A 27,754-nucleotide genomic window follows, 5' to 3' on the forward strand; every position below is an offset into this window, starting at 1 on the left:
CGCCGTCGAGCATAGTGCGAGGACCGTCTGACTGCTGACAGTCATGGGGTTCTCTGTGAATTATGCAAAGTCCTGCTTGAATCCATCACAGGACGCGCTGTTCCTGGGATCCAGTCTCGACACTGTCCTCCCTGGTGTCACCGTGGGAGGAGAGGATAGCAGCCATCTTGGGCAATGTGTAACGGCTGTTAGCACTGATGATCGCCACAGTGAGGACCATCAAGTCGCTGCTCGGTATGTTGTCATGCATATACCTGATTCGGCACTCCAGGAGTTCCTCGCCGCTCATTGGGTCCAGGTGTCTGGAGCCTTCCAGGACAGAATTGCGCTCAGTTCCGTCGAGCGATAAGGTGGTGGGGCGTGCGATCCAACATCGCAGGAGGCACAGACTTCCATTACCCCCTGTACCAGGAGATGGTCACGACAGACGCTTTCCTGGAGAGATGGAGAGCCCACACCAGACGTCTTCACGCCAAAAGCCTGTGGCTGACGGAAGAGAAGACGCTACACATCAACGTACTGGAGCTACGGGCAATGTTTTGGGCCCTTCGGTCGTTTCTGCCATCTCTCAAGGGCAAAGTGGTGATGGTCTTCACGGAAGATACCACCACCATGTTTTTCATCCGGAAGCAGGGGTACACCAGATCCCCAGCGATCTGCAAGGAGGCGCAGGACTTGTGGCACTGGGGCGTCACCCACGGGATGTTCCTCATTCTGTTTCACCTGGCAGGAGTAAAGAACACTGTTGCCGACTCTCTCAGCAGTGAGCTCCACTCTTGTCACGTGGGATCTTCGGCAGGATCAAGTGGACAACCTTTTCCTCAAATAGGGCAGGCCACAGATCGACCTGTTTGCCACGGCGACGAACACCAAGTGCTGGAAGTTCGCCAACAGGTCCCCCCTGCTGGGGAGCAGGGGGGGACACATTCTCCTTCGCTTGGGAAGCCCTGTTTCTGTATGCATTCCCTTCGCTGCCACTACTACGTCGAGTCATCAGTCAACTCAGAAGGTACCGGTGCAGGATGATCCTCGTCGCACCAGCGTGGCCGAGGCATATCTGGTAACTAGATCTTCTCAGCATGTCTACGTCCCCTACAGTCAAGCTGCCAGTGGTCACGGATACCCTCGCCGGGGAAAGGGGCGCAATACTGCACCACGACCCAGTATCGCTGAACATGAAGGCCTGGCTCTTGTAGCATTAGGGTTCGGTGGTTACGAGCTTCCGGTGGACTGCAGGGAGGTACTCGCCAAGGCCAGTGCATCGTCGACTTTGAAGTGCTACAGACACAAATGGACAAATGGAAGCGTTTTGCGGCTTTGTGCCGGTCGCAGAAGATCAACCCTCTGAGTGTCACGGCCCCTCAAGTACTTCCGTATTTAATGTCATTGGCTAAATCGGGACTGGCGCACACCTTCATCAAGGTACATCTGACGGCTATCTCCTGCCATACAAGGTCCCCAGGACGGTCTTCACTGTGGTCGCACCGTCTAGTCAAAGAATTCATCAAGGGACTGTTCTGCTCGTTTCTGCCGATGAAGGCCCCGGCGTGGGAATTCAACGTGGTGCTGACTTAGGCTCTTGGGGCCCCCATTCCAGCCTATGCATTCAGCTCCGCTCAAGTTTGGCGCGGAAGACCGCTTTCCTCGTGGCCATCACCTCTGCAAGAAGAGTAGGTGTGATCCAGGCCTTGTCCTGCAAGAGGCCTTATTTGGCTTTCCACGAGACGAGGGTGGTGCTGCGGACGCACCCTTCCTTCATGCCCAAGGTTCACTCGGAATTTTATCTCAACAAGCCCTTGGTGTTACCTGTATTTTTTCTGACGCCTTTGCCGCCGGCTGAAAGGACTTTGCACTCACTGGATGTGGCTTGAGCGCAGATGTTTTATGTGGCCCACACAGAGTTTCCGGAAAACTTCCCAGCTTTTTGTGAACTTTGGCCCTGTGAACCATGGGAAGGCCCTCTACAAGGCTTCCATATACAGGTGGCTCTCCGGCTGCATCACCCATTGTCACTGGTTGGCAAACCGACCGTTGCCTGGCCATCTGAGAGCCCATTCTACCAGAGCGATCGCTGCAACTACGGCGTTCCTGTCTGGTGTGCCCCTGCTTGACATCTGCAGGGCTGCTACATGGAGGTCGACGCACACCTTCACGAAGTTCTACTGCATCGACAGGGATTCCAGGGAGGCGTCCAGAGTCGGCCAAGCAGTGCTGCGCAACCTGTTCGCTTGAAGGTGAGCCTGGTGAGGAGGTAAGAGATGCTTAATGTTGAGATGTTGATATGCTTAATGTTGAGCCTTTCCACCTCCCGTGGTTGTGCATGTGTGTACTTTTATGTATTGTTTATTCATGAGCATGTGAATCCATGCCAGACCCCATGCTGGAGAAGGAACAAGTTACTTACCTGTAACTGTTGTTCTCCAGCATGGGTCTGGCATGTATTCACATGCGAACCCTCCCGCCTACCCCTCTGCTGCTCTTTTCTTGGTCCTACTGCCACTTTACGTGCCACCAAATCTGAAGATGGCTGCCAGAGGAGGGACTTAGGTAGAGGGCAGTCATTGGCTGGTGGCAGTATGACCCAGAGACCGGTTATTGGTTGTTAGGAGAGAGACAGTTCAGAAGTGAAACTGATTTTTTTTCTTTACTGAGAATTCCCAGCCTGACAGGGAATATTCATGAGCATGTGAATTCATGCCAGACCATGCTGGAGAACAGTTACAGGTAAGTAACTTTTTCCATGTTTGTACTTAACTGTCTACCTTGTTGGCGTGCTCTGTGTGTCTCATTTTAGCTCCAAGCCACTCTCACACCCCCTCCTGAGTCTAAAGCTTGCCACTATGTATCCTACTGTGATTGGGGGCTGCTAGATTTCAGGGTCTTTCCTCATCCTTCAGTGTTCACCATAATAGGTTGGCCTCCCAATATCCACCCTTAACAGATCTGCAAATAATTTTGATTTAAAAGATGCATTCTCACCCTTCTTCCACCTCCATTCTGTCTTATAGCATGGCTTTGGGAGACTTTCAAACATGAGGAATTTGTGGGAGAAATGTGTCCATTAGTCAAACCAATTGCTTACCTTTGGTAATTGTTAATATGGATTTTCAGATTCAACCGTGGGGGAAGATTCTTAGAGGCTACCCTATTATAGTGAATAGGGAAAAGACATGCAAGTCTAGCCAAACTATATCAAGGTAGGTGACTGAGCAGTAAGGCGTACAATATGGAGACTAGTCCAATTTCCTTGTCACCAACAGTATTGTGCATCTTCATGCCACAGACCACATGGAATCCGGCGCATCAGAGCGCCGCTTATCCTACCTATACCGCTAAGCCTTTCGTCCTCTTGGGACTACCAACCACTGCAGCTGTAACGTGTTCCTGCAGCACTGGTTACTCGGTTGCCTGACCCCCCTCCCACTCCTTCACCCTTCACACCTCCCCCCTGGTGAGAGACACTCTTTGACAGCGCATGCCTAGTCTCTGTGATGGCAGCACAGGAGTACACGTTTTGACAAATTCCAGACTCTGAGGTCGGGGATAATTTCAGATTATTTCAAGGGGCTAATAAAAGAGCCAATGACTCAACCACTAGTGCCTTCTACTCCTGTCCCGCTGATGACACAACTAACTCCGCTGTCTCCCTTGGATACCCCGGCTCTGCCACATCTAAGCCTGGTCTCGCAGCAGCCTGGCAGTGCTGCTTCAAACGATTCCGCCACAGGCTCCACCTGCAGTCCTTCTGCAGAGAAGACTAAGGAGGGGGGCTACTGCCCCTACAGACACAGTACCTAGGGACAATGGGGTTTGACACTGCTATGGAGGAGTATATTTCTCGCTTTGTCAAGGCCACCCTACTATAGTGTACAGGGAAACACCACTTGGGTCTAGGCAAGCTATGTCAGGGTAGGTGACTGAGCAGTACGGCCTAGACTTTGAAGAATGTGGGCATGGTGTATTGGTATAATGCGACACACATAGATCACACCAATAAGTCAAGCTAAAAACAGTAATGTATAACAAAACATTATTTATTAAGCCTGATACACACTTTGCAATGAAAATAATAGGTAAGTACTTCTACGTCCCGTCCCCTTTCCTCCTTACTGATGGGGATATCGGTTCTGCAGGGATGGGACCGGAGCCTTTTTTGCACCGCACCAAAATGTTCGCTTTTAATTTAATGCACACTGGGCGTGCTCACGCTTGCTGTCCCGCCCGCATGAATCACTCACCAGTCCTTTTTACCACTGCTTTGACTGGATGCCTTGCACCTGCTGCGATGAGCAATTTTTATTGTTGCTACTTTCCACACTTTTTGTTTCTTTTTGCTGCACACTGGCCTACCTTAGTCATACCCCAGCGTATGCCAGTGATAACATGTTTTCGTTCCTGCCCCTGTTGCGGCAGGAAGTTCCCTTCCTCGGACGTCATAACCTCTGCCTGATGCGTTTGGGCCTTCCCACCAATGGGAATTCATACTTGGCCTGTGCACCGCTTGGTTACTGGGCATTGCAGCGCCATTTGTCATTGGCCAAGACCTCTTTTGGGACTGTTCCTCCCTGCTGAGTCAAGCACTACGTTGGGTCACAACTCGTCATTTCTTCGCAACCCACACATGTAAATCAGACTCTTCTTCAGGCACCCCGCCCCGTTGATTCCTTCTCAGGGACCTTTTTAGAGGGAAGGGTCCGTCTGATCCTGCTAGACCTGCTGGGCGTGGCCCAGAGGCCATAAAATCTAGTACCGACCTCCAGATCGAGGACTCCATGGAGCCTCTTAACGAACAACCGGGCGAGGGTTCTACGGGACCTGTTGAGGCAGTTACTCTGAGACTCCCAGAACTCCTGTCACTTGGCACAATACCGAGGCTCACCTGAGACCTTTGCCTCGGGGTGCCACGTTAGAAGGAAATAGCCCGTGTGTCCCTTTCAAAGCTGTCCACGTGCTCAGGCCTTTATGCCACGGACCGCATGGAATCCGACACAGCGGAGCACCCGCCCATCCAGCATACACCTCTAGGCCTTCGTCCTCGCAGGACTGCCAACTATGGCAGTACTGGGTTCCTTGCAGCACTGGTTAATCAGATGCCTGCTCCCCCCATCGTGGACATCGCTGACCTAGTCTTCTGTGACAGGATCGCAAGAGGACACGTTTTTTGACAAATTACAGGCTTGTATGAGGTCTGTGACAATGGCTGATTATTTCAAGCGACTAATTAGAGAGCTGATGCTTCACACAGTGTTAGGCAGAAACCTGTGCTGTTCCCTTAGGGAACACTGCAAAAGATTTAGGACTACAGGTGTTAGCAGTAAACCCACTTGGTAGCAGTCTGTGCCACCCAGATTTACCTGGTAGCTGTGGCTGAGCAGTCAGACTTCCCTCAAGAAGAGTTGGGCAGTATGCAAAGTATACACAATAGGCACTCAGACACAATAATACAAGCAAACACTGACCAGAGCTTTGGTTTCAAAGTATATAATTATTTATTTAAAAACACACTGTTTGAAACACTCCAGCACTCTTATTGTAAAACACTCTAAACACAGTTACTAGTATAATATATACACCCCTTATTCCTTATCAGATGAGTCTTAGTAAAACACCACTTATTTTCATACAGAGGTGAGCGCTTAACTAGATGGCACTCCAATAAGTTTGTGAAAAAGGGAGGGAAAAAGACAGAATATGGAGAGGTACACCACTCTAAGATTTAGGAACACTGTTAGCAAGGCAGAAGAGCAAAAGTCACTGGTGAGCCAAAGTCCAAAGGCTGGGCCCACTCTTAGAGAGAGCAGAGCACAAATGCGCCCAAGATCACACAGTTACACTAGGCTTAGAAAGTCTTGCAGAGAGTTCAAAAAGAGTTTAGAGAGGCTCAGAAAAGTTTAGCCAGGGTGTCCCAGGCTAACCCAGGTTCGAAAGCCGGGGGCTAAATCTACCCCGTACAGTCGGTGGCAAGGGAAGCCAGGCGGGACACGGTACCTTAAGTGGGAAGGATCCTCCAGCGGTGGCAGTTGTTCCTGGCAGTGTGTGCAAGTCGCGTCGTCGTTCAGGGGAAGAGAAGATCTCGACTTGGAGGAAAGATGAAGGTCGTTACACTGCCAGGGAAGAAACCAGCCGCAGAGTTTTCCGGTTAAAGGTAGTACCCTTTAATTCGCGGTCGTGGTAAAACGTGGTATCCCGGTTGCCGGGGTGCTTGGCACAGGCAAGGCGGCCACGAGATACGTCGGGAAGGCGAAAAAGACAGTGAAACTGGTTATCCCCACCAGTCAAAGGAAGAAGACTCTCCGGCGGGAGATCTTCTCTGTCGTTGGGAAAAGTGGTGAGACGGTCCAGCAGGGCTCCACCGGTGGTGTCGTCGTGGCAGGTCGGCTCAGCTTCTCCCTCGCGAGATTCTTAGGTCCTGTGGCGACTTCTCAAGTTCCAGTCCCAAAAGCCCTGCTTTTATGCCGAAGACCCCCATTCACTCAGCCTAGCTGTCACTCAAACATGCTAAGTGGTGAGCCGGCCGGCTCACCACTTGGGCCAATCAGGACGGAGTGCGACTTGAGTTGCCTAGGCAACTCAGTCCAGGGTGCCTAAATCCCCCTCCACCCCTCCTAAGTACCCAGACAGAGTGGCACCACTTTGGAGGGCTTCTGTGGAGAAGCCCGCCAAAAAGTGGAACAAAGGGCTCGACTTGAGTTGGAGTCACAGAAGAGAACACAAACGCCTTTTTAGAACCGAGTTTTGGCAAAAAATACCAACCGGAGAATTAATATTAATTAAATAAACCGGCGGTATGTTCGAGCCTATCGTAAATAAAGATGATAGCCTCGAACAATGGGAAAATCCCATAGAGAAATATTTGCGGTTTTATATAAAAAGTAGTATCCACTGCCACCAGCCAAAACTCGATCAGGGGGGACAGAGACGTGCCCCCTCGACTAACAGACCCTGGGGCAATTGAATTGCCCCAGCCAGTACGTCCACAATATGATGGTTTGTACTGGTTCTGTTCAGAATTTAAGACTGGTAAAGTCAATGGTGACTTTACATGCCCTGGGAGACAGTAGTCGGTCCCAGGGTATGGAGTCTATACTGGGGGGGGTCACTATGCCACCCCTGTGTTACTGCACTGAGGGTGCTGTGTAACACACATCACAAAAACACATGAAGCCCTATGGGGTAAAAGACCTCATAGCCCATTAAACACATCTAGATTCAAAGAAACACACTCAAATCATGCCCAAGAGTGAGGGTAAAAAAGTCTCACTCTTGGCAGGAGAAAAAAATAAACCCCAAAAATCCAGCAAAGCTGCTGGGGGACTCACTAGGTTAGGAAATTCAGCCTAAACCGAGAATTCTTCCTAACAACCAGTAGTGCCTTTCTCTCCTGCCCCGCCTATGACACCACTACCCCTGCTGCCTCCACTGTCCACCTTGCATACACATGTCCCGGCTTTGCCACATCGAAACCCGGTCACTCAGCTGGCAGCTCCGCCACAACCAATTCCGCCACAGGAGTCTACACCTGCAGTTTCCCCTGCAGAGATGACGGAGAAGATGGAGGAGGCCTCTGCCCCTACAGACACGCTACCTCCGGACATGGGGGTCTGACACTGGTACAGAGGAGGATATCCTTTGCTCAATCTAGGCATTCCACGAGAGGATACTATTGACGCCGGTGCGCTGTCAGAGATATTGTTCCTCTGCTCCTTGACTAGATCAGGGTTACGATTTCAAAAGGATGTCCTCACTGAGACCTTGAAGCTATGGTAAAAGCCTCATTCCCTGCAGCCGACGAACAAGTAAGTGGAGACCAGATTCTTACCACTTCTCTCAGAAAAGCTTTGCCTAGCTACCCAACCGCTAGTCGGTGGTGGCATCGCTGTTCACAAAGCATTCAAGCTCTGGTGCCACAGCATTGTTCTCTGCCCTCCTGGGCAAGGAAGGCATATGGGAAGAAGGTCTACTCTTAACACTTCCCTGCATCAAAGACAAGCCAATGCCGATGCCCTGCTGGCAGCAGGAAATCAAAAGCTCTGGAGGGAATTGGCAGATTTCCTTCCTCCTTTGCCTGTGGATAGGCAGCAGGCCTTCCAGATCGGGACTGCCGGATGCTAAGATAGTATCTCAGGATCTGCTAGAGCCCTCCCTCCACTATATTGACACGGCTTGTCATGGAATGGCGATGGGTAGAGACATGTGGAGGGTCGCCTGGATGCATGCCACCAAATTTACACAGGAGGTACAGGATTGCGTACTTGATCTCCCTGTTGATGGCCAGGACCATTTCAATTCCTCGATCGACGAGGAGTTAAAACAGGGTAAGACCTCAACACAGATGGACAGATCGGGATGGGGAGCAGGTTCAAGTGGATCTAGGTCACCAGGCCTAAGCCCTGCCCACCTGGTGCCTTCCTGCCTGCCACTCTTTTTCCCTACTTAAGGAGCCCTCCCGCCTCTTTTCCTTTGAGGATGGGGAGCAGGTGCAAGTGGATCTAGGTCACTTGGCCTAAGCCCCGCCCACCTGGTGCTTCCTGCCTGCCGCTCTTTCACCATTTAGCAAGCCCCGTCCACCTGGTGCCTTCCTGCTTGCCGCTCTTTTTCACCACTTAGCAAGCCCCACCCACCTTGTGCCTTCCTGCTTGTGCCGCTCTTTTTCCTTACTTAAGGAGCCCTCCAGCCTCTTTTCCTTTGCAGGTGGGCAGCAGGTGCAAGTGGATCTAGGTCACCTGGCATAAGCTCCGCCCACCTGCTGCTCTTTCACCACTTAGCAAGCCCCGCCACCTGGTGCCACCTTCTTAGCCCTGCCTCTTCCTTCCTGCTCTTAACTATTAGATCAAGGGTGTCTCTCGCCCGGGCATCCTAAGCGAAGGGCAGACGAAGAAAAGGGCACTGTTTGGACCAGGAGGACCCAGGGCCCGACCCCCTGCTCATCCTCTCTGGTCCCCCCGTGATGTTCCCTTGTGGCCCCACCATTCTCGCACACAGGTGTTGCCTGTTTTGCTTGATTCTGCTACCCTGCTCCTCCCTCACCCCCCTCAAGCCTACTTCTGCAGGAGTCTGTCCTGATAAATTCTAGTTTCACCATCACCGTCTTGTGGCCAATGCTGGATTTGACTTTTATGACTTCATTCATTCACAGTGTGTCACCCCTTCTCAACTCCGTTGGACTTCCTTTGTATCTTGTACTCATGGTGGCCCTGAATCATGCTGTTCCCATCTTCATCTTGTATCCTGGCTTGCAACATTATGTGTTACTACTGACTTCTGCAATTGTATTCACTCTCCCCTCTTGCTTCTCCACTCTTTTGACTGCTAACTCTCTGTTCTATCCTCCTTTCCCTTCTCCTATCTCCACCCCTTACTTTCTTCTATGCACTTACTCTATCAGAATTGTCCCGGGACCTTGTATGATAGCAACCTCGTCTGTCTCCTCCTTCCTCCCCTTACTGTTTTTTCCTCCCCACGCCCCCTCCCGCACTATCTGAAATGTTGTCAGGCCTAGTATGGTAGTCGCTTGTTTTGTTCTTCCCCTACCTTTCTGCACCCCTCTCATCTTGTTTTTCTCCGGCTCTACCAGAAATGTCGTCAGGCCTAGTACAGTAGTCGCCTGTCTGTTTCCATTTCTTTCCCACTCTCCCCCTCCCTTCCTTATCTATGTCTTTGCTCTTGCACTATCTGAAATGTCGTCAGGCCGAGTACGATGGTTAATTTCACATCCTTACTGTTCATGGCCTGTAAGAATGTCATTGTATTTTCCCTTGTTCCCTCCCTTGCCTTGAAGTGCTTTCAAACACATTGTGTATAGGCACTATATAAATAAACTATCATATCATCGCCGACAGTCTTCACCAAGACTTGCCAGCGCCCCTTTAATTAGGCCTCCTTCTCCAGGGACTCCAGGCAGAAGTCCTTTTGGTGGATTTTGGGGCTGCTAATGTAAGAAAGAGAGAAACGGGAACTACTCCCGTAGTTGTCGCAGGAGGAAGCAGTCAAGACCCTACTCAAAGGGTTTCTTCACAGGCAACTCCTGGGCTTCCTCCACCCATCCACAAAAAGCAATGATGTACATGATCCGGTCCACTGCAACGTGGTTGGCCATCTTGCAGGACCCCTCGGTTAATTCAGTAGTCTCCAGTTGCTTCCGCCCCAGTCTTCCTCCACTCCCCATCTCGCCTCCTTTGAGCCAGATGGATTCAGCTCTCCTATTACAGGAGAGCTGCAAACTAAAAGACATGCAGGTCCTGGGACATGCCAGTCGTCCCCCTGCCCCCACCGAGAGGTGTCTAGGGTTCTATTTGAGAAACTTCTCGATTTCCCACAAGAAGAACCAGGCTGGCATGCATGCGTTCCTGGACCTCTTCCTTCAACCTCCATCTCCCCAATGAGAGGTTCAAGATGATTAGAACAGCTCAGATTCTGTGCTCAGGTCAGAGGAATAATTGGTTTTGCTAGGTGAACATAAAGGATGCCTACCTACATGTATCGAATGGGAACCACCCCAGATGTTCTGCAGGTTTCCAGTTCTCTGACACCATGTTGAGGCTGATATCGATGAGACCACACAGAAGTTGGGTTTCAGGTAAGTGTGTTTATTCGGGACCACTGCAAGCCGCTGCAGCAAAGCTTCTGCTTCCATTAAGTCTCTCCAACTGAAACATAACAATCCTTAACTGTCCTGGAGCTCTAGAAGGTGAGTTCCAGAACAGGACAGTTACATACATCACAACATCTCTCTCCTACAGGGGACCTAAGTAAACCGTTATTCAGTCAATCTTTAAAATAAGTGTGATTCTCCTGGATCTTCTGGACACCAAATTCACATTCATTTTATTTGTCTGCGTCTTCACATGATCTCCTTACCTGTGGCTGCTCCGTTATTGTCTGGTACACGTATAACATTATCAAACACCCTTTTTCCTCCTCCCTCTAGGATAACACTCTTCTTCCACACACTTTCCACTCTTTGTTGTTCTTTGTATTTAGATAAACCTTTTGCAACCCTCATTGGGTTCTTCGCTCTAACCCCAATCTCCCTTCCTCAAAACTGTAACTGACGTTGCTTTAGTGCTGTCATGATACTCTTTGCATATGGCCTGTTTTATCCTTCACACTTCTCAACAACACCTCCATGTCCACTTTCTTTATATGTTTCTCCATACACCATGTGCGTGATTTAAGTGGTTGCAGGCTGCTCTGCCCCTCATCACAAAAGGTCCCACACCTTTGGCGGAATGAGGAGTGGCCCTATATGCATTTAAAGCCTCTTTCAGCTTTTCTCTCCCCGACAAGGAATTTGCACTGCCAGTTGGATGGTACCTTTGCTAAATCTATGCATGCTCTCAACTCTGCCATTTGCCTACTTTACCCGTTTGAATGTGTATACTCTAACTCTTCACTGTTTCAAACGGCACTACAATGTCCATTGCTAGTTTTTTTTCTCCATACAGAGCTTGGTATTTGTACTGGTTGTAAGGGAGTTGTACCAGGCTTCTTGGACTTATCACTGTTGAAAACATTTTATTTTTGAACTATGCCGACGGCACTGAGCATCTGCTCACGCTGAATGGTAACCACATATCTGACTCCAAATTGGACCGCACTTTCCTCAGGATAGAATAGTGGATTACAGCTAATCAAATGTGCTTAAATAATTCCAAAACTGAGCATTTACTTTTTGGCCTCCAACAAACTAGAACAAAACTAGACCAATGGCGGGCCCACTTTGAGATTGATGGCTGCCACATTCCAATACTCAGCAAGGTTAAAACCATAGGAACTTATTTAGATTCCTCTCTGAGTTCAGATCCTTCTGTAAACAACCTAGTGAAAACTACACATTATCCTCTGAATCTGCTCCTACAAATCAAGTCTTTTATTTCTGAAAAGAATTGCGAAACTCTAGCTAGAGCAACCGTCCTCCCCCGGGTAGGCTATTGCAATGCGCTCTTGGGTGGCACCTCTAAGGGTAATATAGACAAGCTACAGAAAGTCCAAAATGATGCGGTTTGCATCATTAAGAACACACGCCGGGATGAACATATTTCAGAGCACAGAAAGAAATTCCACTGGCTTCCAACAAGCTTGAGGATTCCATTCAAGACCCAAACTATTCGAAAGAGAAAATCAAGAATTACCACCCACAGACTGAGATCTAGTAAACAAAATCTTCTTGTATTCCCTCAGCCCAACCGTACTTAAGGCAATGGCAGATCCTTCCCATTTGTTGCCACTAAAGCTTGGAACTCCCTTACGTCAGCCCCACGAAAGGAGGAATTCGAGCAAGTTTTTCGCAACCGACTGAAAACGATTTTATTTGAATAATCCCCCCCCCCTTGCTTCCTCTCGCGTCGTCTTGTCCTGTCTTTCTGTCATCCCAGCATGTCTTTGTTAGCGCCCTGATGCCCACGGGTTCCGGCTCTATAGAAATAACATTTCTGAGGCTTGTGGAATCTGCTTAGATCACATGCTGTGCATAGGCCGACATCTAGTGGAAGCTGCGGAGTATTAGTTTGTTTTTCGAAACTGGAAAATGGGCGTCGACACAGGGCGTGCCAGTAATACTATCCCTAGTGTGACGTCCACTGTACCCAAGATCCCTCATGCGTCTAGGATCCTCAGATTGTTTTTTTCCGCCATACTGGTCGGAAGCATTTTGCGGAGTCCCCTGGCCTTAGCCATACTTTTGCTAAAAATTTAAAATAATAATCTATTGACATCCTTCCCCACCCCAACGTCGAACTTCGACACTCGACGCCGGCTGGAGAAGAAATCGACCGTTGGCTGCTGCGCCACGGATTTGGGCCTCGGAAGGCTGCTGGCCTCGGCCCGGGCCTCGGAAGGCCTCTGGCCTCGGCCCTGCAAGTAGGGAGAGTGGGGGGTGGTACATACTCTACACTCTTGGTATATAGGTACACCTTATACATTTCCTACACTTAACAGCCCGCTGCCTCAAGGTGCGTATGGAGGGTACCCCTTTTCAATTCTGCCACAAGTGCAATCGCAAATACCCTTGGGTCGACAGGCACGCCACGTGCAATCTCTGCTTGCCGAGGGACCACCCCGAAGCGAACTGCAGAGCGTGTAGTAGGTTTAAACCTAAGACACTTAAGGACCGTTCGACGAAGCGTTGGGCCCACCACGCCAGGCAGGTGGCCATGGCAGCGGAGGGCGCCTTCAGCGACGGCAGCGACGCCGTACTTTCTGACGGTGAGGGCATTACGGCGTCGAAAGACAGCCGAGCGTAGGTCCCCGATCTCGGAAGGTCGTCCGGCAGGGCGGCTATGGGGAAGACCCCCGGCGACACAAGCGCTTCACATACTACACACACTAAGCCCAACCGAGACTCGACGACGTCGAGTTCTCGGAAAGAGGCACAAACAGAACGGTCCGATTCGGTGTCCTCTGGGCGCTCTCGATCAAGATCGCCGCATGATTCAAGGCAATCATCCACTCTTGCCAAGAGTGCCTCACTCCCTAGGCTAACAGAAGTTCGATCGTCGGAAGACGACTTCCACCCCCAGGCTGCGCTCCAGGAGTCGGAGCCCGCAGTTAAAGCCAGCGAGGCCCCACGCTCGAAGGACAGGGACACCACCCCCGATCCTCGACGCCAGGCGTCGAAAAACTCCGGAGCCACTAAAGGACAGGGAAAACATTTTTCCACGCACGGGGAGGGGGGAAAACAGCAGAAGAAACAACCTTTGCACTCTTCCACACCTGTGAAACACACCACTCCCCCTAAACAGACAGACAAAACCAGGTCTGCTGATATGTCTACAACCAGCAAAGCTACTCAAGATAAATCCCATAGACTTGGTGAGAGAGTCATTCCCAGTTCCAAAAGATGGTCCAGTGAAGACATAGATAGGGTCATGTCAAGAATGTCTTCTTTGGCTGATTTTTATGATAAAAATCCAGAACATTTCCTCTCGTATGATCCATAAGGGGCGACACCCTCAGGCTCTACTGATCCTATCCCCCCGAGTAAAAAGCCCCGGTTTGAAACTCCGATGAGGTCAGAACCCTTCGAGGTACAACCATACGCAAGACCATACTCACGGTATCAAGGAGAGGCTTCCTTTGGTGAGGACCAAGAATTTGCTATGGTAGAAGAGCAAACCGGGACGGGCTACTATGGGGATGATGAGGACCAGGAAGAAGAAGAGGACCCGTAAACATACAGAGTAGATTCCCCGGTAGAGAACGAAGCCCCGGTTACCGACTCCCCGGTCGATAACCAACCCCTCCTAAGTGAGGTTCTCGCTCGCGCAGCAGAACATTTCCACATTGACACCCACGGTGTCCAGGAGGAAAGGGACTTCGCAGAAGAGTTAGTGGGAGAAAGGAGGCCTGTTGCCCAGACCATCCCTATCCTCAAGTCCATTCAGCGGAGGATAGATCCGTCCCTGGTGAACCCGAACATCACCAGAGCAGTCAATCCCAGGGTTGAAAAACTTTTCAGGGCGGCCCAGTCTGACCCTCTCTATATAAGAGGACATCTGAAGCCAGACTCCCTAGTTGTCACCAACACAGAGGGCTGGAACACCCCTGTCATCGTCCGAAGCTCCTCCCGACAAGGAGAGCCAAAAACTATACGTTTCGGCAGGAAAGTAGCCTCAACGTCCGCCTATCAAGCAAGGATTGCTAACTCCACCACCCTGTTGGCCAGCTACAACTGCCATCAGTGGGAAGAAGTCGCGGCACTCCTAGCCTCTCCTCCTGAACCTTTAAAGGGCCAGTTAGCTCGGATTTCCGCAGAGGGTAGAGCCGTGTCTGGTTGCATTTTGAAAGCAACCTTCGACGCCGCGGACAACGCAGGCAGATTGATAGCGGAAGGCACTGTTATCAAGAGACATGCGTGGTTACGGCAGTCTGGTTTTAAGGCAGAAACCCAGGCATCATTGTTGGACAAACTGGTGGAAACCGATCTGTTTGGTAAGGCGGTCGAAGACGCACTGAAAAATGCCAAGGACGAATACGAAACACTCAAGTCCCTTGGCCAGTTAACCAATAAACCCCCTAACCAGAGAGGGAATAGTAATTTTCGTCGCCCAAGCGGCCAAAATTTCCAGAGAGGATCTAACTATTCCCAGTGGCAGGGTACACAGTGGAACAACAACCAACAGTCTACCCACGGTTACGGAAGGGGTAATAGGAGAGGTCGTGGTAAAGGCAGAGGCAGCCCCAGCAAGGGAGGCGGCACGCCTCCACCAAAGCAGTGACGCTCAGTTCAGGGTCCCTTCTCACGCAACCCCAGTAGGGGGACGCATTTCCAACTTCACCCAGGCTTGGGAAGGGATCACATCAGACAGGTGGGTGCTGTCAACAGTATCCACAGGATATTGTATAGAGCTACTGCAGCATCCCCGGAACCATCCTCCACGACAAAGAGTACACTCTTTAGAACATCAGAAGATTCTCCTCGAGGAGATCGCCATTCTGCTAGAAAAGGACGCGATAGAACTCGCCCCGGGACACCAGGTAAACAAGGGTATTTATTCAACTTACTTCCTTGTGCCAAAGAAAGATTTGACAATGCGCCCAGTATTGGACTAACGGCCTGCCAACAAGTATGTCAAGCCCCAAAAATTTCATATGACCACGCTACAAGAGGTAATCCCCCTCCTAAAAAAGGGGGATTACATGGCAACCTTGGATATGAAAGATGTTTATTTTCATATTTCCATGTTCCCAGCGCACAGAAAGTATTTGCGCTTCAAGGTGTACAGTCAACACTACCAATTCAAGGTACTGCCCTTCGGGATAGCTTCAGCACCAAGGGTATTCACCAAGGTACTGGCGGTGGCGGCTGCACACCTACGCAGGGAGGCAATCCCAGTGTACCCTTATCTGGACGACTGGCTCATAACGGGGGAAACCCCAGGAATTTGCAGGACAAACATTCAAAGGACTATCGACCTCCTCCACAAGTTAGGCTTCTCAATCAACGAGAAAAAGTCAAGCCTGGTGCCAAGCACCTCAAAACAATTCCTAGGAGCAATCCTAGATACCCAAGAGGGGTTGACCTTTCCTTCAGAAGAAAGAATTCGGAATATACTACTGCAAATTCCGTATTATCAGTCCGGTCAACAAATAACGGTACGCAAAGCAATGCGGTTAGTGGGCATGATGGCGTCATGTATTTACCTGGTTCCCCACGCGCGCCTGCGCATGCATCCCATGCAGGAATGGTTGGCGAAACAGTGGTCTCAGGGACGATCTAGTGGTCGTTTCGCCAACACTGGTACAAGTCCTTCACTGATGGACAAGAGAGAATCTCGCACAGGGGAAACCCTTTTACGATCCCGAAGTACAGGCAGTAGTCACTACAGATGCATGTCTGACGGGGTGGGGAGCTCACCATCTCCACCACACAGCTCAGGGTCTCTGGTCTCACTCAGTGGCCAAGAACCACATCAACCTGCTAGAGCTTCTGGCAGTATTCAGAGCGCTTCAGGCGTTCGAGCCCCACCTACTAAACCTGTCAGTGCAAATCCGGACGGACAGCACAACAGCCATGTTCTACCTGAACAAGCAAGGAGGTACTCGCTCGCCAAATCTGTCCAAGCTTGCCCAGAAAATCTGGAGATGGGCACTCAGACGGAACATCTTTCTGTCATCACATGTTCCAGGGGAGCTAAATTCCCTAACGGATTCTCCGAGCAGAGACTCCCTCCGAGAGGAACACAAATGGGTTCTACATAGAGAGGTCGTAGAAGATATCTTCTCTCAGTGGGGTTTCCCCACTATAGACTTATTCGCCACAAGCGAAAACAAACAATGCCCAGGATTTGCATCCAGGTTCCCCCGACCAGACTCCCAGGGGAACGCCCTGTGGATGAACTGGTCAGGGATGTTTGCGTACGCTTTTCCACCAACTCCTCATCAGGAAAGTGGTGAACAAGATGAACAGAGAGTCGATGACGCTCGTCCTAGTTGCTCCCATGTGGGCAAGACAACCGTGGTTCCCACACCTACGCAGGATGGCGGTGTGCGAGCCCATCAAACTTCCAGCCTGGTACAACCTACTGTCCCAGCACCATGGTCAAACAGTGCACCAGCAACCCAACTCAATGAACCTGGCAGCATGGCTCCTGAGGTCATAGAGTTTGGACATCTCAATTTGCCACAGAGGTGTATGGACATCCTAAAGAAATCTAGGAAACCAAACACAAGGCACTGTTACTTTGACAAGTGGAAGAGGTTCGTTATCTGGTGCCAGAGTAGACCAATCAACCCGGTTGATTGCACTCCTTCCACTATTGTTACATACATGCTCCACCTGCTAGACGCAGGATTGGTTTTTAACTCACTGAAAGTACACCTGGCAGCCCTGTCGGCTTACACCACTTCCCATAGCAAGGTTTTGTGGTGGAAAGTACCAGTAGTTAAAGCCTTCATGGAAGGAGTAAAGAGACTTCACCCTCCTATTTCAAACCCACCACCAGGGTGGGACCTTAATGTGGTGCTAGCCAAGCTTATGGGCCCCCCTTTCGAACCCATGCATAAAAGCAGTCTCAAACACCTGACTTATAAAACGGCCTTCTTAGTAGCTATTAATTCTATAAGAAGGGTCAGTGAAATTCAGGCTCTGTCAGTGCAGGATCCCTTATTTACTGTCCATAAAGACAAACTGGTTTTACGCAAACACCCTAGGTTCTCACCTAAATATATATCAAAATTCCATGTAAACCAGTCCATCGAGCTTCCGGCTTTCTTCCAGGACCCGCAAAGCTCGGCTGAGGTGAAACTACACACCCTAGATGTGCGTAGGGCGGTCCTCTACTATGTAAATAAAACCAGACCGCTAAGAAAAACAGATCAACTGTTTGTCTCCGTAGCTACAGGCAGAGAGGGGGATCGCGTCTCTAAAGGTGCCATCTCGAAGTGGATTATTAACTGTATCCAGCTGTGTTACTCACTCTCTGAAAGAACTCTGCCTTTCACGCCAAGAGCCCACTCTACTAGAGGCATTGGGGCCTCTCTGGCTTTCATTGCAAATGTACCCCTTGACACCATTTGCAAAGCAGCTACTTGGAGCTCTATTCACACTTTTACTCAGCATTACTGCATTGACACCCATTCCAAGGCAGATACACAAGTGGGACAAGCGGTTCTAAGACACTTATTTGCTCATGACCCTTCTCACATCCCACCTCCTTCTTCAGGTACTGCTCGCTAATCTATGCACAGCATGTGATCTAAGCAGATTCCACAAGCCTCAGAAGGGATACATTACTCACCGTAATCGTATTTCTGATGCTTGTAACTGCTTAGATTCACATGCGACCCACCCTTCCTCCCCTCTGAGAGAAGGCGCATGATTGCTTGTACTCTTACCTTTCTGTCTTATCTGCTTGGAATATCTGTACTCGCACTACTCCTCATGCTACCTCATGTCAGAAAAAATACAATCTGAGGATCCTAGACGCGTGAGGGATCTTGGGTACAGTGGACGTCACACTAGGGATAGTATTACTGGCACGGCCTGTGTCGGCGCCCATTTTCGAGTTTCGAAAAACAAACTGTAATACTCCGCAGCTTCCACTAGATGTCGGCCTATGCACAGCATGTGAATCTAAGCAGATACAAGCATCACAAATATGATTACGGTGAGTAATGTATCCCATATAATTCCTGGCCACCAGTATCTTACCCTCAAATGCTGTTTCATGAGGTTCCTTCCTAGATGGCCCTCATGAGCCAGTTGGAGAATTTTGTTTCGTAAGCACTGCGCTGATATTAGACTATCTCCTCTTAGTAAACAACCTGAGCTTTTTCCAATCTCATTGTTTACTTGTCTGCATCCTGGGAGTGTATCCTTCTCTGCTTGCCATCCCCTTTGTAGCATCTGTTGAAGCCAATTCATCTCTGCGTCCTCCATAGATGCTCTGACCTATTCTTCCCTCGATATCGCTGACTGTACACTTGCACAATCCTCAAGCTCCTCTACTTTCTCTTCCTTTGTTGGTATTGCCTCCTCTTCATCTCTTTTCCAGTACCATCTCGAAAAACAGTCTGCTATCCTGTTCTTCTTCCCTGGGCTGTACATAGCTTTAGCATTGTACTGCATAATGCCTATTAGCCATCTGCAAATTCTTGGATATATTGAAATTGTCTGTGCAGGGCACATGTGAACTAGGGGTTTGTGGTCTGTCCTAATTATTATTGGACCCCAAATGAAAGTTGAAATGTCCTAGGATCCACTGCACCCCCAATGCTTCTTTTTCAATGGTTGAGTAATTCTATTCAGATTGGTTCAAAGTTCGGGAATCAAGTGCAATCAGCCCTACAGATAAGAGGTGTATCGCCCACTTTTTCTCCCTAAAAATGGGCAATTACGCCCCATAAATAAAAATGGCAAGTACAAATTACCCCAACAAAACGTAGGAAACAGACACCACCTTGTGCCCCTGCTTTATGCCTACATTGATTTGTTTTGAGCAGTAGTGCACATAGTAGCACAGAAAGAAACTACAACAACTGGTCAGGCAGTAATAATAGTAAACCTGTATCTTTTAATGTGCATTAATAACTAGGAGGAAATAAATAATGATTACAAAAACATTTCCGTTTTTCAGTTAAAACTTATTTTTCGTCAGCATGGGTCTGGCATGGATTCACATATTCCCCGTTGTCAGGCCGGGAATCCTTTGTAAAAGAAAAAACAGTATACTTTCACTTACAAACTGTATTTCTCCTCTTAACCAATCACTGAGCTCTGGGTCATACTGCCCCCAGCCAATAACTGCCCTCTCACTAAGCCCCTCCTCTGGCAGCCATCTTCAGATTTTTACTGTACGTTCAAGTGTTCAGAGTCCTCGAGTTTTGCTCCATGAGCGATTCTCTGTTTTTCCCGCTTTTTTGAGAAAGTCCTATTTTTGTCAAACAGAACCCGTGCGATCTTTCTTTGCATCGGCTGACAAGCGGGGATCTGTTTGTCGGTGAATTTCACGCCCCTCAAGGACAAGAATCGTTGAGTGTTCGTCGTAAGTTCCAGAAGGCCATTAGGCCTATTCCTCACCATTTCGGAAGAGAGGAAAGGGGGAAGCTACCTTTTCACGCTGTTTCTGCTGCAGACTGCGGAAAGTGTTTGTAGAGGACAAAAAGTGCCTCTACTTCAGTGCCTCTACTGTCTCTACCCGGACCACCGAGAAGGAGATTGCGAGATCTGCCTCGGGTTCAGCAAGAGAACCATGAAAGATTCTCACAGTAGACTGGCGGCGTGGCTCAGCGCCAACGCCTCTGCCCCGTGCCCCAGCAGGGGCATGCCTCACTCAGGACCGGCCGGTCCAAGGAGCATGCTTCCAAGTCCTTTGAGGGCGCTCCATCCATGGGGGCCCAAGACAAGACCAAGCACCGCAAGTCCGTCTCCGCAATGGCCAGGGCGTGTTCAACCTCACCATCTGCCTCCTCTTCAGCCATCGATCCAGTTCCTCCTCAAAGAGGAAATCGGCCAACTCGGATAAGCTGCGGGAGAAGCCCAAGAAGCCTAAGGTGCAAGAAAAGGCGATGGATCTGCCTAAAAAGGCCCAGGCAGCACAAGAGAAATAGTCGTTGACTATCGTTTTGGTTGCGGCCGCTCTCTCGAAGGCCAAAGAGGCTGACCCGGTCAAGGTAGCCCTGGCTGTGCCCAGAGTGTCCCTGCTTCTGAGGTGGGAGGCCCCAGCCAAGCGGGATAGGCTGGAGAAAAAATACTGGGTGCAGGAGTGCGCACCCAGGTGCCTATGGTCCCAACTGTTGCCGGACTCTGTGGCATTGACAGCAGCGAGGAAGAGATCTAACCCCTCATTTTCGTCCTCCGGACCATGGGAAGCCATGGGGAGAAGGATCATCTACTCTGCAGCGTCGTCAAGGTGGCCAATGCGCTGTTGGTTGTGGCTAGGTACGAGAGAGAACTCTGGTACAAGCTGTCCCTGATTCTGATCTTCCTACTCGACAAGAAACTGGTAGAGGCAATCTCGCTCCTCCAGGAAGGGTGGGGGTGGCATCAGACCATGCCATTACGGTTGCCCTGGACATTGCGGACAAAGGTTTCAGACAGATGGGGAACGGTGTCTTTCTCCAGCGTTGACGCTGGCTGAAGGGCACTAACTTTTGCCAGGAGGTCCAGGCGAGAGTACTGGATATGTCCTTCGACGGGGACAACCTCTTCTTGAAGACCGTCGACGAGTCTTTGCAGTCCGTCAAGACTGACACAGAGACGCCTTGTGCCCTGGGCACTCTTCAGCAATTCCGCCCTTCCTTTCGTGCCTCTGGCGGAATGTCCAGCAGATCGACGAAGGGTTTCGGTGGAGGTTCCTCGTCTTAGTCAACCCTCCCAGGCCACAACCATTTAGGCCTACAGAGGCCGTTCCAAAGCTTACGTTGGAGGTGACCAGCGCTGTTGCCGCTACCAAGGTTTGACGCAGGTGCCAAATCAGGACTGGACCAGCCAAGCTGTTGGGGTGCCACCCATGCACCCCGGTGGGAGGCCGGTTGGCGAGTTTCGTCGGCGAGTGGAAGATCATCTCCACCGACAGATGGGTGCTGGACGCTCTCGCCCACGGACATACTCTGAAGTTTCAGCAAAAACATCTGCGGATCCCTCCAGTGGCCGGCAGGAACAACACATCCCTCAGCTCCTGCAGGAGGTACGAGCCATGCTACGAAAGGGGGCGATAGAGCTAGTTCCAGGACGACTCCAGGGCTCAGGAGTCTACTCCAGATGATACTTAGTAAAGAAAAAGACAGGGGGCTGGAGGCCCATTCTAGACCTGCAGCGTCTCAACACACACATCAAGTCCCAAAAGTTCAGGACGGTCATGTTGGAGCATGTGCTCAGCCAACTGGACGAAGCGGAATTCTTGACGTTGCTGGATCTGGAGGACTCGTACTTCCACATGCCCATCCACAGGAAGTATCGGAAATTCCTACGCTCCGTGGTGCAAGGAAGACACTACCAATTCAAGGCCCTCCCTTTCGCCCTAAACTCAGCGCCCAGGGGGTTTACGAAGTGCCTGGCATCAGTGGCTGCCAATGTACTTCTGTACCCGTACCTTGACTGGCTTATCCGGGCCAGGTCAAGGGAGAGGACTGTACAGCTGCTGATGGAAATGGGATTCTCCTTGAATTAGCCAAAGTCTGGCTTGATTCCATTGCAGAACCCACTGTTCCTGGGAACCGGACTCGACATGGATCTCCACCCATCTGGCGGGAGTCAAGAACTCCATTGCCAACTCCCTCATCAGGGAGTTGCACTCATGCTACGAGTGGGAACTCTGGCAGGATCAAGTGGACCACATCTTCCTCAAGTGGGGCAGACCCTAAATCGATCTGTTTGCGACGTCGGCGAACTCCAAATGCTAGAAATTCGCCAGCAGGTTCCACCAGCCGAAGAGCATGGGGGATACATTTTCCTTCCTGTGGGAACGCCTGTTCCTATATGCATTACCTCCGCTGGCGCTCCTACTACGAGTCATCAATCAACTCAAACCGTGCAGATGCAGGATGGTACTTGTTGCCCTGAAGTGGCAGAGGCAGATGTGGTATCTGGACCTTCTCAGCCGGTCAGCGTCACCTCCGGTCAAGCTCCCAGTGGTTGTGGATCTGCTCACCAGAGAAGGAAGCGCAATCCTGCATCACGAACCCAGGATCACTGAACCCGAGGGCTTGGCTCCTGCAGCCCTAGAGTTTGGAGGATGAGTTGCTGGCGGACTGCAGGGAGGTCCTTGCGAAGGCCAGAGTGTCATCGACTCTTAAGTGCTACGGCACAAGTGGAACCGCTTTGCTACATGGTGCGGTCGCAGAAGTACAACCCTCTGAGGGTCACGGCCCCGCAGAGCCTTCCATACTTGCTGTCCTTCGCCAAGGCACGGCTGGTGCACGCTTCTATCAAGGTCCATCTGGCGGTTATCTACCGCTACACAAGGTCTCCAGGACAATCTTTTCTTTGGTCACACCATCTCGTCTAGGAGTTCCTCAAAGGGCTGTTTCAATCTTTCCTGCTGTTCAAGGCTCCTGCCCCAGGCCCTATCCTGTAACCGCTTTATCTGACTTTTCACAACACAAGGGTGGTACTGCGGACGCACCCCTGATTCATGCCAAAGGTTCAGTCAGAATTTCACCTCAAAGAGCCTTTGGTGTTGCCTGTTTTTTTTCTGAAACTTTCGTCGCCAGCGGAGAGGACTTTTCACTCGCTGGATGTGGCTTGTGCTCTAAGTTCTATGTGGCATGCAAAAAGAGTTTCTAGAAGACGTCTCAACTATTTGTGAACTTTGGACCTGTCAACCATGGGAAGGCCTTGTCCAAGACTTCCATCTGAAGGTGGCTCTCTGGCTGTATCACGCACTGTCACCGGTTGGCAAACCGACCGCTCCCTGGCCGTCCGAGAGCCCATTCCACCAGAGCGATTGCTGCAACGATGGCATTCCTCTCTGGTGTGCCCCTGCTGGACATCTGCAGGGCTGCTACGTAAAGGTGCACGCACTCCTTCACAAGATTCTACTGCGTCGATGGGGATTGCTGAGAGGAGTCCAAGTCAGCCAAGCAGTGCTGCGCAACCTGTTCACTTGAAGGTGAGCCTGTTGCGGGGGATAAGAGTAGTTGCTTCTGTTGAGCCTTGCCACCTCCTGTAGTTGTGATATGTTGTACTGCTGTGTATTCTTTATTCATGAGCATGTAAATCCATGCCAGACCCCATGCTGGAGAAGGAACAAGTTACTTACCTGTAACTATTGTCCTCCAGCATGGATCTGGCATGGATTCACATGCAAACCCTCCCGCCGTCCCCTCTCCGGCTCTTCTTGGTCATACTGCCACTTTACATGCTTATCAAATCTGAAGATGGCTGCAGAGGAGGGGATTAGGGAGAGTGCAGTCATTGTCTGGGGGCAATGTGACCCAGAGCTCATTGATTAGTTTAGAGGAGAAATACAGTTTGTAAGTGAAACTGTTTTTTGTTTTACTGAGGATTCCCAGCCTGACTGGGAATATCCATGAGCATGTGAATCCATGCTAGACCCCTGCTGGAGAACAATAGTTACAGGTGAGTAACTTGTTTCTTACTCGCTTCTAAAATACTCCTATTGGGAATTGAACTTTTTGTTCTCCAAAAATTCATTTTACACTCGACTTTAAAAAATAGGGAGTAAAATACTCCTACCTCCAAATCTTATCTGGAGCACTGAGTGCAATCGTGACTTCCCTACCATCTTGAATCTGTTAAGGGCTCCACCCAGACCGACATTGTTAGGATCCACAGAGATCACGTTGATTGTTGTGGTTTTGAACATGTTGCGGGTCGCTCCTTCATAACTCTTGTTTTAATTTCATCTAGTTCCTTCTGATACTAGTTCAGAGCATGAGGTTCCTCATATTTTACATTTATGTGTGTAAAGTGTGGCATACATTTCGAATAGTATTCTGCCATTCCTAAAAAGAAACGCAACTGCTCCTTGTTGCTTGGTGGGGGTATACCAGAAATAGTCTCCACCAGTTCATTCTTCGGTTTTATCCCATTGCGATTCATAACCTGGCCCAAATCTGCTTCCCTGAAACTTTGATTCTTCACTTATCTATTTTGAGTACAAGCCCCTTCTATGTCCTTGAACTTCAGGTGGACCCACTTGTATCCCCCAGATGGTGATGGGGCTTTTCCCATAACCTGTGGCTCTTGTGTTCGTGGATCTCAGGTCGTGCATGTGTCGTCCCCTCCTAATTCTCCCGTATACATGAAGGTATCCACAATTGTGTATGGGGACCCCTTGTCAAACCGTCCTTTTCCAGTGCCTCTTCTTTCTATTAGTATTTGTAGTAAAAAAAAAAATCTGGTCGAGTTTCTTCTACTATAGTGGGGCCACCAATCTCTTGGAGAGATCGGTATGCTTGCACTTTTCTCTGGTGTTCGTGAATGCTCTTCCCTAATGCCAAATTATGCCACATTTGAAACACTCTGCTTACTGCGGGGTATTCTCTCTCTCTCTCTCTCTCTCTCTCTCTCTCTCTCTCTCTCTCTCCCTCTCCCTCTCCCTCTCCCTCTCCCTCTCCCTCTCCCTCTCCCTCTCCCTCTCCCTCTCCCTCTCCCTCTCCCTCTCCCTCTCCCTCTCCCTCTCCCTCTCCCTCTCCCTCTCCCTCTCCCTCTCCCTCTCCCTCTCCCTCTCCCTCTCCCTCTCCCTCTCCCTCTCCCTCTCCCTCTCCCTCTCCCTCTCCCTCTCCCTCTCCCTCTCCCTCTCCCTCTCCCTCTCCCTCTCCCTCTCCCTCTCCCTCTCCCTCTCCCTCTCCCTCTCCCTCTCCCTCTCCCTCTCCCTCTCCCTCTCCCTCTCCCTCTCCCTCTCCCTCTCCCTCTCCCTCTCCCTCTCTCTCTCTCTCTCTCTCTCTCTCTCTCTCTCTCTCTTCCTCTTTCTCTGTCTCTCTCCAAAATGCTCGACCCAAGCACAAGAACCCCTTTAATTTCAAGTGTCATGCAAGAAGAGATATTTTTATTGACCCAAAAAATGACTATGAAGACCATTCGAGGAGACCGGGGCAGAATAAAACGAGTAATCCCCTGACCCAAACGACATTTTCTTTCTTTTTAAATAAAAAGAAAAATTGTTGGTCCAGCAGATTTTATCTCCGTTAAATTATACTTTCTTATATACTGATCACTTTTAAGTAAGTAAAGTAACGGTAGCTTATCTTTTCTTTGCTTTCATTAGGGACAGGCAATACTAATGCTTCTCACAAATGGGGAAAGTTAGCCTTTCTATAGGGGCACTTATCTAGCAGCCATTGGCATTTAACAGAACGTGGGCGAGTCTACCTTCGCCATAGGAAATCCAGTGGTACAGAGACATCCAGAGGGCCCCCATCAGTTGCTCCCACCTATTAAGAGGTCTCTCACTGTGTGGGGTTTGAATTTTGTTTTGTCTGCGGTAGATCTGTGATCACAGCAACTTTTAAATGCTGAATGCAAAAAATTCTTATTTTTCTTTTCGCGCAATTATATGCGGGGGAAATCCCCATCCTAAATAATCCCCCTACATTATATACTACCCTAACTCACCCCCACATATGATTGCTGTGAAATCTGCAAAAAAAAGTCTGCATTTTGGCATTCAGCATGAGATTCTTGATGATATCAGCAGAGAGGAGCAGGGCTTCGCCGGGACATAGCTAAAGGCAATGGTGGTTGGCTGCAATAGATTTCCTCAGGTCGTCAGCGTGCCCCAGTTCTTCGAAGGGGTCTTAGCTCCAAAGACCATCGGAAGAAAGGCTGCAGGAGTCATCCTTTAATAAAAAAAAAAAAAAACAAACAAAAAATTAAATAACTAATTGCAGCTCGGGTTGCCCCAGGGCACACCAATGTTAAGGCTCCTACAACCATTCATACTGGCAGGGGCTGTCCTCGGGGACAGCCTCCTGCCTTCACCTCTGCCCAGCAACACACACACACTTGTGTGGATTGGGGCCAGACACTCCAAGCCAGCATATTCAGCCAAAAACACATACCACTGCTTTGCCCAAGAAAGAGCTTTCCTACAAGGTGTTTCTGTACCTTTTAGGGCAGGAAGAATGCTAAAAGACAGGATGGTTAAAGGACAGGCGATAAACGCATGACACGCTCATTGTAGTCTATATGGCACTCAAGATGGCATTATCTGGTAAAATTCAAATGTGTATGGGAGAAAAATTAAAACCTCAGCAGAAAAATATCTGCTGCCACCAGCTCATCTTGGACACAACATTCAAGGGACAGAAATGTTACTAAAAAGAAAAGGATTCAAAGTACCCCTGCCGAACTTCAACGTACGGTGATGTGTGCCGCTTAAAAAGAACAAGGAATGCCATAACTGGTAACCATAGGGACTAATCCGTGCCCTCAAAACGGATGCGCTAAGCAAGGCAAGTAATGCAAAAAGGCTTTACTTACCTTCAAAAATGTCAGGTGAGGATACACACAATAGCAAAAAGAAGTCTATGGAGGGAAAGCAACAAAAAGAAAATAATCAGAAGTAGCAATCATGCCATCCACCAAAGCACATTACTTGCCTGTAGGAAGTTATTTTCCTTTGTCCTGCCAATTACGCTTTTCTCATCACTCTGTGTCCAACCATTGTCTTTTCACAGGAGGACTTTGATTCAGAGCAGTTGTCTGTTCTTGCTTCCTGCCTGCAGGAGTTATTCAAGGCCCATTTCCGAGGGGAGGTACTTCCAGATGAGATCACAGAAGAGTAAGTGGTTTGTTCTTTTAATAACTGTCGTAAGAGGTCTGGTTGTACTTGACTGTTAGTGAAAAAAGTATATTTTAGGCTTCCCTTCAATCATTCAAAGTTTTAAAGAAAAGTGACTTGCCCGCCATTGTTTCAGGTAACCAAGTATTTCCTAACTAGTCAGTTTATTAGAGTAGCTATCCTTGCAACCTAGATTACTTACCTAGGTTTAAATCAGCAGGTGAAAAAAATTCCTGATCAATCATTCAGCAATGTCTCTTGCTGGCCTAAATTGTTCTAAGGAACGTGTAGTCTTTTGATGCCTGGCCATTTTGTTTAGCGTTCAGAAGTATACCTCTTGTGACTGCATCGTTACTAATATTAGTCTTTTACGAGGAGACCACAATGACCTGTCTATTATAAAAGGCCTCCAAGATGTTGCATCTTCGCTTATGCTTCTGTTAGCTTGCGTACCGTACAATCAATGGGGGGTGTACAGCATACTGAGCAGATTGTTCTTCTTCCAAGTTCTAGTTAAATTTCAATGTATGTGTCTTCTGACTTTGTTATCCAAACCATTCTTTTCTGCA

At 49.5% G+C, this 27,754-nt stretch overlaps 1 protein-coding gene across 2 annotated transcripts in view; it reads left to right on the forward strand.

Annotated features, from left to right (window-relative positions):
* INTS3 (integrator complex subunit 3) overlaps nt 1-27,754 on the forward strand; it is a 1,800,341-nt gene that overhangs the window by 938,635 nt on the left and 833,952 nt on the right. For both annotated transcript variants that reach the window (XM_069651244.1, XM_069651252.1), the window contains exon 18: nt 27,082-27,185. In XM_069651244.1, the coding sequence (XP_069507345.1) occupies nt 27,082-27,185 (104 nt within the window). The remainder of the gene's footprint in view (nt 1-27,081; nt 27,186-27,754) is intronic.

The sequence above is a fragment of the Ambystoma mexicanum genome, chromosome 1p (genome assembly GCF_040938575.1).
Source record: "Ambystoma mexicanum isolate Mex_15411 chromosome 1p, UKY_AmexF1_1, whole genome shotgun sequence".
Lineage (NCBI taxonomy): Eukaryota > Metazoa > Chordata > Amphibia > Caudata > Ambystomatidae > Ambystoma > Ambystoma mexicanum.